Genomic DNA, 18,857 nt, shown 5'->3' with positions numbered 1-18,857 from the left:
CTGGGAACTGGCACTTGGGAAGAGGGAGAGCCAGGAAAGCAAGAAGGGAACATCAGAGCTGGTGTGGGAGAAGACATGAGGAAGAATGAACTAGGTCGGCACAAGCCTTCTCCCTGCCTTTCATTTCACTTAGACAAGGAGTCAAGCCCACTCTGGATGTGTCCCAGAGCAAAGAATCATCATCTTCAGCCCCTATAGTTGGGGAGAAAGTGCAGACAAGAGGCAGGAGGGAAGCCATAGTCCCCTTCAGAACAGGGCAGGTTCCATACCAAATCATGTGCTATGGTGAAAGGAGAACGTATCAGCAGAGGATGTTCAGAGAATTCTCTTCTCAGCTCAAGGATGGGTTCGCTCAATCCCTCCCTTAAAGATAGGGTTTCTCCCGTTTCAGCATTTGATCCAAATAATAACTTGTGAAGGGCTGCCTAGGGCATCAGGTTTAGCTGCACCTCCAGCGTCTAGCCACAAGGTGGCAGTAGCTTCCCTTCAATCAAGAAGGGAAGGGGGGGCGGATCCAGAAACAATAACAAAAAAATCAGCTCCAGAAAAATGCTAAATGTTTCCTGGATTGTAGAATCACACCCAATGAGAAACACTGCATTAGGTTTAGTTAAGAAAACACCAAGGCACTCCTGAAAGGAGATGATTGAGGATATGCCTTTTGCTCCCTCTCCCTGCATCCCAGGTCTCGGGGTGCAAGGAGGTGACACCCTCTTGAGTACCTATAGATGTTGGCAGCCCTGAATTCACATAAGCTTTTGCAGAGAATCCCAGAGTCCCATTCATTGTCTTCTTCTGGCATTCTGGGGGCTCCCAGGGCATCTTTTTGAGGGCTTGAAAGAAGGACCTTTGGAATCCTGTGCTGACCTTCCTGGAGATGCCCTTCACCCCACATACTCTGAGAGCATCTCCTCCCTGGTCTCCATGGATCTCAGACCAACATCGCTGCCAGGATTCTTTGTATAGACGCTGTCACAGAGATGTCTCCCTGACCCCAGGCTCCTGTGTCAACCCTGCTCCAGCTCCTGTGGCCCTACTTTCTTGCTTCATGTGGGTCACATCCCCCCACACACACACTCAGTTCTGTCCATTCTCAGTTTCCCACCCTAAGCCAGGCCCAGCCTACTTAACCCGGGACTGAGATAAGATAGAAGAAATTTTAAAATAGGAATAAAGGTGGCATAAAGGAAGGACAAGAATGTATATTCAATCTGAGTTTCTACATACTTTTCCAGGCCTGTCACTCCCTGAGCCAGTCTGTCTCCCAGGTCTGTCATTCTCAAATGTTTGGGAAATCTGTAAAGCTTAGAGGTACCATTAAATCATTCATTTATTATAATAACCTTACATACTGTTAATTAACTCACCAACAAATTGATTAAGTAAATAGAGACAGGGCATTTTAAGAAATCTATAAGGTAGGGAACTTTCCAGCATTATCTCTGTATCAGATAATGAAGATCACATCATCCCAAAGATCCTAAGAATGTCCAGACCACCATAAGCCCTCTTGTGATCGCCAAACTATTGTCATTTTTACATACTTTCTCATACCCAGTCCTCACCCGGTTTCCTTTAAAAGAAGATCTAGGAACCCCCAAAATGCATCTCTCATTCTCCAGATGGCCTACATTCTCCCTTCACTGTGTATTCTTTGCTTTCCAAAATAAATCCCTGTGCCTTTCCTGACATGTGAGGAAATGCTTTTTCACTATATTTATCAAAGACTCCCACTGGTCCAGAGTTCAATTCCCCCCTTCCAAGGATAGTAGATCTGGATGGGACTCCATTTCCAGGAAAATTTCAAGGAACTCGGGGGACTCATACCAGGCCCTGATAGGAATATTTCCACCCAAACTTGAAGTGCCAAAACTTCTGACTTTGTATAACAAACTGGAGTTTGCAGTTTTTTCTTCATTCTGAATTACAATAACACGGTCATTAAAGGGGCTTTCTCATAGACAGCAGTATCACCATCTATCCAAGCTGGCGGCCTAATGCTGGGTTCACAAAATCTGACTATTCCAATAACTTGAGAAAATGGCAAAGAAAGCATGCAAACACACAGAAGTACCTTTTCAAAATCCAGGGTTGGCTCTGTGACCTTAGGGATCCGTGGAAAGAGAGAGAGCCACTGGAATTCTTTATTCTTATATAGGGGACACACAAGGGGAGGTTCCATGGAACATTTTATCCCCAAAAGGGCAAAGGGGTAGGGTTACAAAGGAACAGGTGGGTGTAATTCAACCGCATGGGTGACGCCCACTCCTGGAGCCACACTTTCCTTATCAGCGGAGGTAAAGCCCAATGTATTGTGGGGTGTAATAACTGTTCAGTACCCCTTTACTCAGGACTTAAAGGTGTCCAGAGTGGCTCCTGACACAACAGCAATAGTATTTGTTTTGTTCTAAATGTTTTTACTTGAATGAATAGCTGCACCAAACAAGAACTTACTTTACCCACCCCAGATTAAAATAGCATGATAGGTGCACAAGTCATTTGCCAGGACAGTTCTAATATGTGAATATTCTCCTATTCCTGGTGGTTGGGGTAACTTTACATAAGCAGTTGTTTTTACACACTCTATTAATCCACAGATGCTAAAATCACACCAAAGGAAGTGGGAGTCTTCCTTACAAGTATGGGGCAGTACGTTCTATAAATAAGAAAGGGGAGAGAAGCACTGATGCTACCCACTCTGAAAATGCCAAACAGTTGAGAGTAGAATTTTCTATTCCTCCTTTCTCCCTTGACAACAGGCAGTAAGGGCTCTGGCACCAAGAACCAGTTTTTATACTGACTGTTTACAAAATGTTTCCACATATGACATTCATCCTTGGGGTTACAAATAACAGTCCATTCACTTTGAAGAGACATGTGTCTACTCCTTCCTGCTCCCTCTTGCCTCATGCCCCTATCCCTGTCCAGGCTTGATCATTAGCAGTGTAAAGGTCTTCTCTCCAGCTGCTGATCTACAGTCCCTAGCCCAGGTTGGTTGAAAAGCCTTTGTCCACACTGAGCTCCACTGGATGTCTGAGGATTAGGCACAACATGACATCACTGATCTGGAGATTCTTCTGCTTCCATGTTGTTCTTGCATATTCATATATTACCCTTTACCAGATGTATAGGTAGCAAATGACTATAGCTGTCACTATTGTCCTCAGGATCATGTGGCTCAGGAAGGAAGGGCTGGGTGGCCCAGGTGCAGGGTCAGCTGTCTTCCAGATCTATGGGATAACTGGTTCTGCTGCCACCTGGTCCTGGCTGGTGTATCCATTCATGTCTCTCTTAAACACAAATAAGACCAGAAAGCCAGGACCTACTGACAAAGGAGACTTTACTCCACTGACAGCTCTCCATCTTTATCCTTTGAGTCCTCTTCCAGGATAGCAGTGGGGTTGGGCCAAAGTATCTGGAAATGTCGGGTAGAATCAGAACACAGTCTGAGGCAGAATTTTCCTAACTTTCTCCTGCAAGGCCATCACCTCCCTCTCCATCTTCTCCACCCGCTTCTGCTATTCCCACTGGATGGACAGGCAGCTGTTCGCATAGGCCAGCCATGGGCTCCTGCAGGGCTTCCAGCATATCTGCCTGCAGCCTAGAGTCCTGGCTTCATTCTCCAGCACTCTCTGAAGGTTCTTCAGCAGCATGTTATCCTTCTCTTCTCTGGAGACAAAGACTAATTAATATCTTGCCTCACAAGAGAATTTATCTAACCTACCTGACTTAAATGGATAGGCTCATCCAGCATCCAGGACTTCTGCCCTGTTGAGTAATTTAAGGGTTTAGGACTTAATTATATCTGCCTAATTCCTTTCACAAGCAACTACAAATTTATCTTTTGACTGGATCATTAGTAGCAGGTTTCCTTTGATTGGATCATCTAATGCTGGGTTTTCCAAAGGATTCTGAGCCCAACAAAATTGCAAAATGAGAATTTTTTGAGTCTCTACAAATGTGCACTTATGAGTTCTGAATATTTTGTCTACTTCTCCAAATAGGAGAGCTGAAATCCAGCCTCTACTTAACTGTGCAATTAGTGAATTTTCCTTCATTTTGAAATTTAAATAGTTCAGGGTTAAGGGACATCTGTATGAACAACAGTGAAAACTTGCTGTTTTAAGAATTCCACAATTCAAGAATAAGAGGGAGTTTTCTTACTCCAATTAAGGGTATTAAAAATTCTACAACAAACATCACTCTTTTTTCTTTAAATAAGGAATTGAACCCAGCAGCACTTAACCACTGAGCAACATCCCCAGCCCTTTTTATATGTTTGCTTGTTTGTTGTTGTTGGGTTTTTTTTTTTTTTTTTTTTTTTTTTTTTTTTTTTTTTGGTTGTTTGTTTGTTTTAGTTGCTGTTTTGAGACAAAGTTTCACTAAGTTGCTGAGGCTGGCTTTGAACTCATGATACTCCTGCCTCAACTTCCCAAGTCACTGGAATTACAGGCCTGAGCACTATACCCAGCTACAAACATTTTTCTTAATGATAAAATGTGGAAAGCTGAGATTGGTATTGAGACCAGAATGTCCTGTGTCACCACTTATATTCAACATTCAATACAAACTATACAATAAGACAAAGAAATATATAAAATCCAGAATTGGAAAGGAAGAAACAAATTATCATTATTCACAGACAATATCAACAAATAGATACGATAATAGAGTTTAATAATGATACTGATTAGATAGAATATTAAGTGCCAATTTCGTATCCAAAGGTCAATTGCATTTCTGCATGCTAACAGAATTCACTAAGAAAAAGAGACTATTCACAGAACAACAAAACCATAAGGATGTAAAACCAAATCTTATTTTTTAAATGTTAAAATTGTAACACTTAATGGTACATAATCACAAAAGATTCCATCAATGGAGACATGTATGCATTTGTTCACATAAAGACCTGATGTTACAAATATCCAATCTCACTAGTTCTGTTTTTAAAACTATAATGCTACCATAGCTGAAAGCTCAGTCCTTGTCCCCAAAGCCAATCCAATAAGGAGGACATAGTTTTGAGAAAAAGGAAAAAAAAGTTTTATTGCTTTGATAGCAAAGGAGAAACTCAGGGAACTGCTGTCCCAGAGGCTCTGATTCTACCCATCAACAGGAACAGGGGCCTTTTAAAGAGATGATACATAGGCTACATTCCACGTGTTCTCTGTTGGAGTTGTAATTCACTTGTTAACTTGGGAAATAGTCATTTCTGAGATCCATCCCCAGAGTCTGGATTACTTCACTTTCAGGTAGGTGAGTGCTCAAGGACAGATATTCCTGTCTAGGATGGGGAAGAAAGGTAATCCTTTTTCCCCTGAGATTGGGGAGGGGGACACATTAGGGAAGAGGAAGAGAAAGAAACATGTCCATTTTAAAAATCAGTTGCAGTGGAAGAGCAGCAATATTCAAAGCACAAGGTGATCCACTGTTGCAAATAGAAGAGGCAAAAATAACCATTCTTATTTTGTTCCTGATTTTAGAGAAAGCCTTCGTTTTTTATCACTGAGTGTGATGTTAACTGTGCGTCTTTCATATGTGGCATTTATTATGTTAAAAAAGGTTCATCGTTTGGTTTTTTTGATCATGAAAAGGTGTTGGATTTCGACAACTGATTTTACTACATTAGCTGAAACGATGATGTAGGGACTTTTCCCCTTTATTCTATTAATGTGGTATATTACATTGATTTCCCAATGTTGAACTATTCTTCATTCTGGAAAGAAGTCTCACAGATTAAGGTGTTTAACCTGTTTTAAATGCTGAATTGAGTTTGCAGCTATCTTGTTGATTTTTGCATTTAAATTGATAAGGGATATTGGCCTGTTCTTCGTTTGCTTTTTCCCCATAACATTTTTCCTCTTAAATGCTATATAATCGTGTTCATGGCTTATTGTCTGCTTTCTATACCCTTAAGAAAATTCTCCAGGGCAATAAACTTCCTTTTGTTTGCTGAGTATTTTAAACCACTTCCTGTAGTGCTTGGTACATAGCAGGTGTTCTGTACTCATTCACAGAATAACTCCATTGGAAATGGGTCTGGTTCTGACTGTTGTCTAGTGTCCTCACCATCATTTAGGCAGATACATACCTACAAGATAACGCCCACAGGGAACCTGCTTCCCTTCTGGAAGAACTTTGTACCCAGGGTCCAGAAGCTCACGGAGAGTGTAAACACACCCAGAAGCGCTAGAGGGAGCTCTGTTGGGGCCTGAGCACCCTACTGCAGAGCCCCTCAGCGCAGGCAAATGCAGAAAACTACACTTCCCAGAATCCTCGCGTGCAACTACATTTCCCAGAAGCGTTAGCGGCCGGCCTTTCCTCCCCACCCACCCCCCCGCCCCGCCCCGCCTCGCCCTCCTGGACCTTCGGAGCCGCGGAGTGTCTGCCGCCAGGTTTCCGGCTGTAGAGCTGAGATCGCTGGCGGCCGGGGTCCCGACGCCAGGTTGCGGCGAGCGGGGCGGTTCCGGAGCATCCCGCATGCGGAGCGCGGCCTGGCGAGGCATCACCCCGGGAGCCCCGAGCCCGAGGAGGTGAGCGGCAGAGGGCGGACCCGGGCCTCCGAGGATGCGGCGCCCGAGTGAGGGGAACAGGCCCGCAAGGTGCTTGGAGAATCCTTTGTGGGACGAGCGACACCCTGGCGCTTATTGCCTGCCTCAGCCAGCCGTTCCGTGACGTCGCCCCAGGCGCGTCAGGTGGGGCACTTGGCCCAGGTTTTCGGCAGTCCCACCTCCGGCTTCCGCAGATCCGTCCACAGCGCGTTCCCTGCCCTGGCCCGGCGTTAAAACTCTGGAAATTGATTTCTTGACAGGGGATAGAGAAACTGGGAAAAGCTTGTGGAGGAAAATTGCCGGTGAGATTAGAGCGAATGTACAGAGCTTGGAATCCTGGTCCCATCCTCACTGGCTTGTGGGGAACTGGAGCAATTGACCCCGCTCTGTTCTTAGTTTTCTGATCCATAAAATGGGATGCTAGCAATGCTACCTGATGATGTGGGACTAAATAGTGTAAAGCTAATGGTGCCTGGCACTTGGTGAGGCTCAGTGAGTCCCTGCTGTGATGGAATCCAGTCCCCTTCTCCCAGTCTTGCTTCTGGAAATTCTCAGAACCATGAAGAGTCAAGCCCTGGCCTAGGACGCCAGCCCATGTCTCTGATTCTGTCCACTCCTAGCTCCTTCTGACATTCCCCTACAGACATGTGGAGTCAGAACTGCTGGTTCTGAGGGGTGGAAAACTGAAGGTCTTCCTCATGGTATCTTTTTCTTCTTTTAGATCTCCTGGAGACTGCACCCATCCTGGGGAGAAGAGCCCAAAAAGAGAACATGGCTCCTGAGCAAAGGGAATCAAGGTCTCAGGTGAGCTCATTGCCTTATCAGTTCTTAGTGGATGGATTTGGTGGTGGTGATGGTGGCTGGATGGTTTTATCCCTCTTAACTGAAGTTCTATAGCAATACAAACCTCATTAGGATTTGGAGCCTAAGTCCTGTGAATTTAGGGGAGCCGGTCCACCTTTACAAGTGGTAGATTTCTGTAGGGAATACTCCCCGCACATATGAACACATGTCCAGTGTTCATTCTTAATCCACTGTGTGATCACTAATTTGACAGGTAAGATGTCACATAACTTTATATCACTAGGGACAGAATAAACATACACAACATGATAAAATTCCTCTCTGGCCCTGCATCTTTCATTCATTCTTGTCTTCCTCCCTGCCCTTGACAAAATGCTTTTCTTTTTATAGTCACCCCTGAGCATCCTCATGATACCTCCTCCAGATTTCTCCATCCCATAGTTTTTAATTTTTTCTCCCTCTCTATTCTAAAGATCAAGTGCTTTGCCTGTACTCTTCTCCTGAAAACTAATCTCAACCTGCCATTTTCAACCCTGGGCTGGGAAAATGGGGGAGGTAACATGACCTGTGAGCAAAGGATAGCCATGTTGCAGGGGACACAGGTGGAGGGATCTCTTTCTCTGAGGGCAAAGAGGAGACTCCTCAGGAAACATAAGGAGGGTTCTATGAGGTATTGGTGGTAGAGAAATAGAACACGCAGTGGTTAGAAAGTTGGACTTTCGAGCCACACAGCCAGGTTTTAACTGTTGTTACTGTTGGTGGGCCTTGGGCAAAAATAATTCCACTTCTCGGTGCCTCAGTTTCCTCACCAGTAAAAGAAATAGCAACATGCCTATCTCCTCAGTAGGTGAGAGGATGACATGAGTTAGTGCATAGGAAGTGTTTAGATGGGGGGGGGGGGAGCACACAGTGACAGCTAATTGTGTATGGTTATTGTGGTAGCTGAAAGATACAATATTAATAAAAATATTAATGTTAATAGATAGAAAGTGCTATACAGTATTTCCAGGACGCAGAAAATACTGCCCTTTCTCTACTCATCTTCATCTGTCATTAACAGTTGTTATTTATTGAGTGTCCAGCATGTTGAGGAATGTGAGGGGGCTTTGAGTTTGTTATTATTTTCACAATAGTACAGCAGTTAGTATTCCTGTTTTACATATATATGAGGAAACCAAGGTTGAAAAAAGTCAACCCAAGTTTATGACCACCAGCCATGTGTTACCAGGGCACTTTAGCAATACGGGATCATCTTTGGACCCACAAGCATGGTGGGATTTGATTTTTCAGGCAACAACCAGTACCTGCCATTGTGTGTTTGAGCTGTTCTGTTTTCTTTAAGCTTTTCCCATTCCATTCCCAGAGAGCAAGGTTGCTCTCCTGCTCAGAACCTTCTCTATCCACATGTGTCAGTGAATCCCCTACCACATCTTATTCCTGCCTGCTGCCCAGGTGTCAGTACCACACTATTTGTAAAGGATCAGAGAAGGTACTGGGTTCATAGTTGGAAACTTTAGTTCGGGTCTTGCTGTTGCCACTAGAAACGCATGAGACCTGGGGTTTTGGCTGCCCTGAACCTTATTCTCCTTGTTTCTAAAGTGCAGATTGAACTAGGAGATGGCATATGATCCCACTACACAGCTTTTTTTTTTCATTATGCAAACTATTTCATGCATTTTCCTTATCTGCTGATTGTATTATTGAATTCTTTGAGGGTGAAGATTCTTTATTGTATTCCTTCCATATACCGTTAAATTATCTTTCTTATCATATATGTATTGCATGCTCATCAGGAAAAGCTCAAATAATAAATATGTGTATGAGCATTAAAACTCTTTTTCATATGCTATAATCTCACCACACCATTCAGATACCAAGAGTGTGGGAGTTTTTCTTCACTCACCAAGTAAGGAGTGCTGCAATGGTGAACCCCAACTGAGCATCCTCTAATTCAGTACAGTTCTGACATTGTCTACCTGGAGGTAATGTCAGACCCCACAAAACTTTCTCCCACTTCAGATCCCATTTGCAAGTCTGGGTCTCCAGTACTTGACCAACTGGCTACACATTGAGGTTCCCACGACCTCCTTCCTTTGGCTTGATTAATTTGTTAGAGCGGCTCACAGAACCCAGGGAAACACATTTATCTGTTTATTGTAAAAGGTATTAAAAAGGATTACAAATGTAGAGGTGCATAGTGTAAAGTATGGGACAAGGGATATAGAGCTTCCACATCCCTTCTGGGTGTACTAGTCTCCAAAAACCTCCATATGTTCAATTTTCAGACTCTAAATCCTGCCAGTTTGGGTTTTATGGAGACTTTGTGTAGGCACATTGATTAAATTATTGACCCACTTAACCTTGAGCCCCTATCCTGATGATATCCAGAAGCCTCCTACCACGGTCAACTTATCACCGGAACTAGGAGCAGGACTAAAGATGGAGTCAGGTTAAAGTTGTACACTTCAGTGTTTTTTCTAGGGCTTGCACATTGCCCTCCTATCATGTTACTCACTGTGGGCAAGAACATGGGATATGAACCAAGGGCCAAGGGAGCACACTTATCCTCTCTGTACCTTTGTTTTTTCTTATATATAATGGGGTCAATGATAGTTCCTTCTTCATAGGATTTTGGTGAACATCAAATAGATTATACACAGAAGATTAACATAAAGCTCTCAGAGCAGTTATTGGCCCATAGAAAGCATTTAATAACTGGAAGCTATTTTAATTTTCATAATTACTATCCTCAAGCTTGACGCAACAGATACTACCTTATTTTACCTAGTCTGTATCAGCATTTAAGTTATTTCCAACATGATAAATATCCTTATGCATGCAGTTTGTGTATTCTTCTTTACAGTCCAAATATGGTAATTGGTAAGTAAGAAGATATCCATTTCTAAGCTTTTTAAAAGGTATTATCAGATCTCCATCAGAAGGATTATTCTAATTAACTCCTTTGCTGATTACATTAATCCTCTATATGCCTCTCATAGTGGTTAACACAAGACCAGTTCCTACCTCCTGCTGCTCTGTTTTTGTCATTGGATGAATATCCATTAAACGAATGAGTGGCCTCTTGAGAACCTTGAATAGTATCAGCAGGATTTCATGGTAGCCTGTTTAACTCCATTTCCTCCATCTACATGCTGTGGAGGGTTGGTTCTGGGTGAGCTGGAGTGTCTTGTTCTTACAGGTATCGGTAACATTTGAGGATGTGGCTGTGCTCTTTACTCGGGATGAGTGGAGAAAGCTGGATCCTTCCCAGAGAAGCTTGTACCGGGAGGTGATGCTGGAGAACTATAGTAACCTGGCCTCACTGGGTAAGGAAATCCCTTTTAGACACAGTTCAGAAATGGGGAGATCTCAGCACCTGCTTCCCTGAATAAAAGCTGGGGGTCATCAAAAAAAGTTTAGCTGAGCTTTGCCTTAGGATTATACAAATCAGATATCTATAAATATTGAGAATTGAGGTGTAGAATTGCCCCATGTATGGGAATGAAGGGGGTTGGTGTTGATTATTACCCCCTCCATCAACACAGTTTCACATTTGAAATTCCTTCACAGTTGAGGCAACATTTTCCTATGATTTTTTTTTTAATTTTTTTAGTTTTAGATGGACATGATACCTTTATTTTATTTATTCATTCTTTTATGTGGTGCTGAGGATCAAACACAATGCCTCACATGCTAGGCAAGTGCTCCGCCACTGAGCTACAACCCCAACCCTTTCCTATAATTTTTGTTTGTTCTGCTCATCCCTGAGCAGAGGCATACCTTAGCCTTCCTGACTAACCTACCACTTCCCTTCTCTACTTCTCTTTTCCAGCCAGATGAACACTGTTAACTCTGTCTCTGAAAAGAGATCATAGACTGTTTTTTTTAATTTAAACAAGAGACTTGGTACATAATCTTCCCCAAAGATACCTGCTTAAAGTTTTACACATTTGACATTTTCTACAGAAAGATAAGTCTTCCTGTTTATCATATTTCCCTCATATACAATGAATTTTACCAAAATCATGTTCTATAAATCACTTACCTTTTACTTAATACAACCTTTACATCTTTGGAGTACATCCTAAGCATCCCACAGAAGATCTTTGTATCATCCTCAGATGTGAGATACTATGATTCAAAATATGACCAAGTCTTTTTTACTTATGTGTATATTTATTTATTTTTTATTTTGCCTATGAGCAGGACCCCCATTCACCAAACCAAAGGTGATCTCCCTGTTGCAACAAGGAGAAGATCCCTGGAAGGTAGAGAAAGAAAGTCCCGGAGACTCTTCTCTCGGTGAGTGGGCAAGCTTCAGGTATCTAGGAATCACTGTAGGCTGCGTAAGAAGAGGGTGCAACTTGGAGTATTGATTGGGAAACTTCCTTTAGGGTTCTCAGGCCTCAAGAAATGGTGGGGAAGAAAATGACCTTACAAATGGAATCCAAAAAGAAGCTCCCCTTCTAACAGCAGTTAAAAGTGACTTCTTCAGAGGGAGGAGTGAATAAGAATATCAGTCAATGGTCAGTCTTATTCACACACAGGAACCACACTAGAAGGCTAACTGTAGGCATATTAATGAGCATCATCAAGGCCTATTTCAGTTGGAAAAAACCTTGAGACTCACCTGGGGGAACACTTCAGCCAACTCCTTTGTCTCAGAGGTAGAAAACCTGAAGATGGGGGTAAACCCTAAAGGAAGTTATAGGTCAACCCAGATGGAAAGGAAGACAAAGAGCCTTGATACTTTGTTAGTGCCTATTTTACATACATTTTGCTCCATGTTCTGCCCAGAACCATATATAAACTCCTAAGCTGGCACACCAAAATGGGTTTTTCTGCAACTGAGCCTCCTTCCCACTGTGGGACTCCTTTAACTTAAATAAATCCTGCTCTATTTACTCTTAGAAAAAAAAAAAGTGATGGGGAAGGGAAAACCCAGGCTCCTAGACGCAATCTTCCTCTTTTTATTCAACCTGTTATTTCTAATAAGGGCTATGTTTTCATGTATTCCTTCAACTCCCCCTCCTCAGCTCTGAACAACTGCCCTGAAGGAAAATTATTAGTAGATTACTGAGTAAAGGAGGGTTGGCTGCTAGAGTTGTTTTCTGCTCCATTTCTCTTGAGGGATGGCCCTCCTTCCTTTCCTCAAAGGTGTATGTCAGGTGGGAGTTCTAGGGGAGCTGTGGGTGCAGCTGTGCTGTCACCTGCCCGGACTCTAGTAACCTCGGAATAGCCCTTCCTGCACACCCCCGGAGCACAGTTGAAAGACCTGGAGATCTACCTGTTCTTGGAAGTACCTCAGATTATTAACTGAGGACCAGAACTAAAATCCTAACCCTTGAACATCCAGTAGCAGAAAGCTCATGCTCCCGGGGCAGAACTCCCTAGATCATCCAGTTCACAAAATATACTTTTACAAAGTTATTTTCACTTCAGAACTATTCACAAAGAGGTAAAAAGCAAAGCAAACCTACAAGAAAAACAACTTCCATCATCCCTGGGTTTGTTAGTTTTACGCTGACAATGGAAGGACATGGCTTAGAGGGTCTTCATCTTTTATTTGGCTTTGTTCTTTATGAAATGAGCCCAAAGCATAAGCATTTGAGTTGTATTTTTCTGGAATAGATGTACTAAGAAAAATGGGGTTAAACCGACTTGTACATCTCTTAAGTTTGGTTCATGCCTAAATGTGAAAATGTCTCAGAAATTTAAAAATTTTTAATACAATTCCTTCCAATGAAAAACTGATGTCCTCTGTGAAATTTTCTGGGGCAGCATCTTCATGAAGGAAGCATGCGTTTTCCCAATTTCTACAAGGTGTCAGAGGACTTAGTAGCAACCCCAGTGAAATAGCCTGTAATGGTTTTTAAAAGTCGGCCAAAGTGAGTACATAGTATTCAGCACCCCTGTTTTTGTTTGTTTGTTTGTTTTGTTTTGTTTTGGTTTTGGTTTTTTTAAAAGATAAAGAGAGGAGAGAGAGAGAGAAAGATAATTTTTTTAATATTTATTTTTTAGTTTTCGGCGGACATAACATCTTTGTTTGTATGTGGTGCTGAGGATCGAACCCGGGTTGCACGCATGCCAGGCGAGCGCGCTACCGCTTGAGCCACATCCCCAGCCCACCCCTGTTTAATTTGTATGAGTGTTGTTCCTATCTCCCTGCTCTCTCCAACAAAGACCAGTAAACGGGCCCTGCACTTCCCTTACTACCACCACATCGTCTCCTTTTAGCTGCCAGAAGCATCTATTTAAAAGGAAAACCATGCTGTATTGTTCTCGTGCATAAAATCCCTATTGGCTTCCACCAAGGAGCACAATCCAGAGTCCTCATCACAGCCTTCAGAGATCTACTTGTTCTAGCCCCAGCTACCTCTTCACCTTTAATCTGCTCTCACCCTGCCCTTTATTTGAGGACTCTAACCAGGCTACTGCCACCTCAGGGCCTCTGCATTTGCTTTCCTTTTGGCGACCATTCTTTCTGTTGACCACAAATACACATAACTTTCTCCTTTGTGTTGCAGAGATTTCTTGAATAGACAGTGCATCTAAAACAGCCCTCTATTTCTCCACGTTTTTATCTCCTTAGCATGCTTTTTTTTCCTTCAGCATGCTATTAATATTAGTATTATTAATGATCTTTCTCTTCCTTTGCATCATAGGCTACCTTATGCAGTGTTTCCTGTTTTGTTCATTCCCTTTTCCCCAACACAACACCTCAATGGCTGGCCATTGTAGGTTTCCACTTACATAGTGAATGCAGGAGTGACTTGGACTAGGTTAGTGGTGATGGGAGACCAATCCAGAAACAGTTGGGAGATAAAAGCACATCTTGGATTATATATGGAAAACAGAAGAAATGGAGTTGTGAGGGATTCTTGCTAGGTTTCTGGCTTTTTTGGGGATAGACAGTGACATCATTCAAGGAGTTGATAATATCTAGAAGGAGGACTAATTTGGAAGATGGTGGAAATTTGTGCTGTTTTTTTTTTTTTTTTGGGGGGGGGGTCTCATTTTACTTTTTTTTTTAAGTGTTTATTTTGCCAGGCGTGGTGGTGCCCAGCTATAATATCAGTAGTTCGGGAGGCTGAGCAGGAGGATAGCAAGTTTAAAGCCAACCTCAGCAAAAGTGAGGTGCCAAGCAACTCAATGAGACTCTTGTCTCTAAATAAAATACAAAACAGGGCTGGGGATGTGGCTCAGTGGTTGAGTACCTCTGAGTTCAACCCCCGGTACCCCTCTCTCCCCAAAAAGTGTTTATTTTGAGACAGTTGATTTATATGCAATTATAAGAAGTGGTACAGAGGGATTCCATGTCCCATGTGCCCAATTCTAAAAACATAGTATAATACTGTATCACAACCAAGATATTGACACTGATACAATGAAGAAATGAAGAATTCCTCAGTCTGTACAAGGATGCCTCCTGATACCCTTTTTTAGACGCACCTATTTCCTTCCTTGTTTATTGTCCCTATACCCCACCTTCCCTCAACCTTAATCCTTGGTAACCACTATGTGTTTTCTATTTGTATAATTTTGTCCTTTCAAGACTGCTATATAGGGATATAACTCAGTGGTAGAGTACTTGCCTAGCATGCATGAGGCCCTAGGTTCAATCCCCAATACCACAAAAAAAGAAGAAAAGCTATATAAATAAGATAATACAGTGTTTACAGCCTCTTTTAGAATTGGCTCCCCACGCACACATGCACTTAGCATCATTCTCTGGAGGTTCATCCAGGTGATATATGCATCAGTACTTCATTCCTTCTGATTGCTGCATTGTATACCACGGAATGGCTTTGTCACAATTTATAGAACTATTCCCTTGTTGAAGGACATCCGGATTGTTTCCAGTTTGGAGCAGTTACTAATGAAGCTGCTGTAAACATTCATATACAAGTTTTACACAAAAATACATAAGTTTTTATTTTTTGTCTAAGAGTGCAATTGCTAGGTCATCATGGTAGTTGAATGTTTAGTTTTGAAGACAAGTAAATTGTGTTTTAGAATGACTGTCCCATTTTACCATTTTATGTTGCACTAGCAATGTGTGAGTAATCCAGTGTTGCTGCATACTTGCTGACATTTTACCACATCACTACTTTTTATTTTAGCCATTCTGATGGATATATGATCAAATACATAGTGATTTTCATTTGCATGTTCCTAGTGTCTGTTGATGTTGGACTCAACATATTTCCATATGCTTATTTACCATTTGTATGTCTTCTTTGTATAAAAGATACATGTGTTTTCTTGTATATCTTTCTGTATAAAAATATCTGTTTATGTTTTTTGTTCATTTTCTACTTAAATTGTTTTGGGGTTTTGTTTAGTTGTTTTACTGTTGAGTTTGAGAATTCTTATTTTCTTAATAGTAGTAATTTTTCAGATGTGTTTTGCAAATATTTTCTCTAAGTCTGTAATTTGCCTTTTCATCCTGTTAACTGGGTCTTTTATAGAGCAAAAGTGTTAATCTTGATGAGGTCCAATTTATCAGTGTTTCCTTTTACGGTTTGTCTGTTTGGTATCAAGTGGAAAAACTCTGCCTATTCTTACATCTTAAAGATTTTCTTCTGTTCCCGCCCCCCAAAAGTGTTAAAATTTTACATTTATGTACATGACCCTTCTTAAGTTTTCTTAAATTATTATTAGATGTGAAATTGTGTTAAGGTTCATTTTTTTGCTGTGTATATTCAATTGTTCCTCCGTTGTTTGTTGAAGAAGCTATTTTTCTTCCACAGAATTCTTTAGTACCTTTGTCAAAAAGCAGTTGAACATAGTTGTTAGGATGTCTGTTTCTGGGTTTTCTTTTCTGTCCAGTTGATCTATGTCTGTTCCTCTGCCAATACCAGTGTTGATCACTATAACTGTACATAGGCCTTAATTTATGTATATAGTGGTTACTCTCAGTATTTTTCCAAAATTGTTTTAAGCTATTCTAGTTCCTTTGCTTTTTCATACAAATTGTAGAATAATGACCACAAAAAAAAAAAAAAAAACATTTGCTTGGATTTTGATAGGAATGACAGTAAACCTGTATATTCATTTGAGGATAGTTGAGATCTTTATTATGGTCAATGTTCTAATCCACATGGCATGTCTGTTTCTTTAGCTTTTTAAATTTTTCAATGGTGTTTTGTAATTTTTATGTGAGTGCTGCATGTATTTTGTTAGATTCACTTGCAAGTATTTTTGAGCAATTGTAAATGGCATTATAGTTTTAATTTTAGTGCTCACTGTTCAATGCTATTATGTAGAAATATAATTAATTTTTCTAAGTTAATATTGTTCCTGTAACCTTCCTTCTATGTAATGTATTACAGATTTCTTAGGATTTTTAACATACTGTTACCTACAAGTAGGGACAGTTTCTTCCTTTCTGATATACACACACACACACACGTGTGTGTATGAGTATGCGTGTTTTATTTTCTTTCCAGTTGCACTGACTAAACCATGCTGAATAAGAATGGTAAAAGCAAGCCAGGACTATTGGCACATGCTTATAATCCCAGTGATACAGGAGCCTGAGGCAAGATGATCACAAGTTTGAGGCCATCCTGGCCCTGTCTCAAAATAAAAATAGCTAGGGATGTAGCTGTGTGGTAGAGTACCCCTGGGTTCAATCCCCAGTAACTCCTCCTCTCCCACCCCCACAAAAAAAAAAATGTGGTTACAGCAGACATTCTTACCTTGGTCCCAGTTTTGGGGGAAAGCATTCAGTGTTTCCCCAGTAAATATATTAGCTGTCAAGTGTTTTTAGATATCATTAATTTAAGAAACTTCTCCTTATTTTTGGTGATTTTATATTTGTATATCATGAATGGTAGCTGATTTTGTCAAACTTTTTTTTTTTTTTTTTTTGGGGGGGGTCATTGTTGTTGTTATTGTTACTGGGGATTGAACCCAGGGGTGCTTAACCTCTGAGCCACATCCCCAACCCTTTTAATATTTTATTTAGAGACAGGATCTTGCTGAGTTGTTTAAGGCCTCAATCGATTGCTGAGGCTGGCTTTGAACTGGATATCCTCCGGCCTCAGCCTCCGGATCCTCTGGGATTGTAGGCATACACTACCATACCCAGCTGGATTTTGTCAGATTTTTTATATTAATAGAATAATATTATTTTGGTTTTTTGCCCATTAATATTGTTGAATACTTTAATTTTTTTTTAATGTTGAACCTGCCACACAACACTGGAATTAACACACATAATCATGATGTATAATTCCTTTTATGTATTGCTGGGTTATATTTACTAATATTTTGTTAAGGACTTTTACATTTATATTCATGAGAGAAATGGGTCTGTGGATATATTTTTTAAAATTTATTTTGTAGATGTAGATGGACAGCATGCCTTTATTTTATTTGTTTATTTTTGTGGTGCTGAGGATTGAGCCCAGTGCCTCATACATGCTAGGCAAGCGCTCTGCAACTGAGCTACAGCCCCAGCCCCATGAATATATTTTATTATACTGTAATTATCATATCAAGGTAATGTTCACTTCATAAAATTAATTAGGAGGTGTTTCCTGTGCTGATATACCTGTGACACAGTACTTCACTCATAACAGTGTAAATTCTAGATGTATAAAAACAGAATACTTAAGGCAGGCTCCAGGGATCATGCCTATAATCCCATTTGTTTAGGAGGTTGAGGAAGGAGGATTGTGAGTTCAAAGCCAACCTCAGCAACTTAGGCCCTAAGCAACTCAGTGAGACCCTGTCTCTAAATAAAATATAAAAAGAGAATATTTAAAAATCAGACTTATCCCAACTGTCCCTTAGTGAAACTGTGTTGGTATATCAACACAGGAAATTCTATGCAACAGTAAGAAAAGAAATAAGAGATAACCTCTGTAAATTTCCCTAGGAGAATCTGGATCCCTAGAATCTCCATCTCCAGAATATATAATGAAGGGGATAGATACATTATGAATATGTTATGAAGGAGGAAATGCAGAACAGTGTGTATCACACCTTTATATAAGAAACAAGAATGATACACATCTCTGATTAATTATAAGGTGAAGACAAAAAAAGAGGATAAGGATAGATTTTTTTTCTGAAGGCACCTTGTTTATAGTTTTTAAATTGAAAGTATGAAAATTCTGATGTGATTATGAAACAAGATTAAATAATAAAGAAATCCTCAAAAATGGAGAACAAAATGAAACAAATGAACCTCATTGTGTTTCAACTTTGGCTTAAATAGAGAAGAATCACTTCAGTGTCTTTAAAACACTGCACTTCAACTGAATTTCCTAGTGGAATAATAGCCTAAAGACAAAAAGAATTGCCAACAAATGTTAAATTGTTCTTTTGTTTGTTTTGTTTTGGGGTTTTTGGTTTTGGTTTTCGGTTTTGGGGTTTTTGTTTTGTTTTGTTTTGTTTTGGGTTTTTTTGGTACTGGGGATTGAACTCAGGAGTACTTGACCACTGAGCCACATCCCCAGCCCTATTTTGTATTTTATTTATTTAGAG

General features: G+C 40.8%; 1 protein-coding gene and 1 long non-coding RNA gene across 3 annotated transcripts in view; one reads left to right on the top strand and one right to left on the bottom strand.

The window, feature by feature from the left end:
- Nucleotides 1-18,857, bottom strand: part of LOC114106412 (uncharacterized) — a 43,859-nt gene that overhangs the window by 2,703 nt on the left and 22,299 nt on the right. The window contains exon 1 of one of the 2 annotated variants that reach the window (XR_003585186.2): nt 6,370-6,455. The exons of the other annotated variant lie outside the window; for it this stretch is intronic. This is a non-coding gene — a long non-coding RNA (uncharacterized lncRNA). Of the gene's footprint in view, nt 1-6,369; nt 6,456-18,857 lie in introns of those variants that run through there. 2 annotated transcript variants of the gene reach the window in all.
- Nucleotides 6,371-18,857, top strand: part of LOC114106410 (zinc finger protein ZFP2) — a 60,151-nt gene continuing 47,664 nt past the window's right edge. The window contains exons 1-4 of the mRNA XM_027953327.3: nt 6,371-6,536; nt 7,276-7,358; nt 10,558-10,684; nt 11,565-11,660. Coding sequence (XP_027809128.2) covers nt 7,326-7,358; nt 10,558-10,684; nt 11,565-11,660 — 256 coding nt within the window. The 5' untranslated portion in view covers nt 6,371-6,536; nt 7,276-7,325. The remainder of the gene's footprint in view (nt 6,537-7,275; nt 7,359-10,557; nt 10,685-11,564; nt 11,661-18,857) is intronic.

This window comes from Marmota flaviventris, chromosome 5, assembly GCF_047511675.1.
Source record: "Marmota flaviventris isolate mMarFla1 chromosome 5, mMarFla1.hap1, whole genome shotgun sequence".
Taxonomy (NCBI): Eukaryota; Metazoa; Chordata; class Mammalia; order Rodentia; family Sciuridae; genus Marmota; species Marmota flaviventris.
Note: the sequence above shows the minus strand (reverse complement) of the source record. Positions and strands in the feature narration are given on the sequence as shown.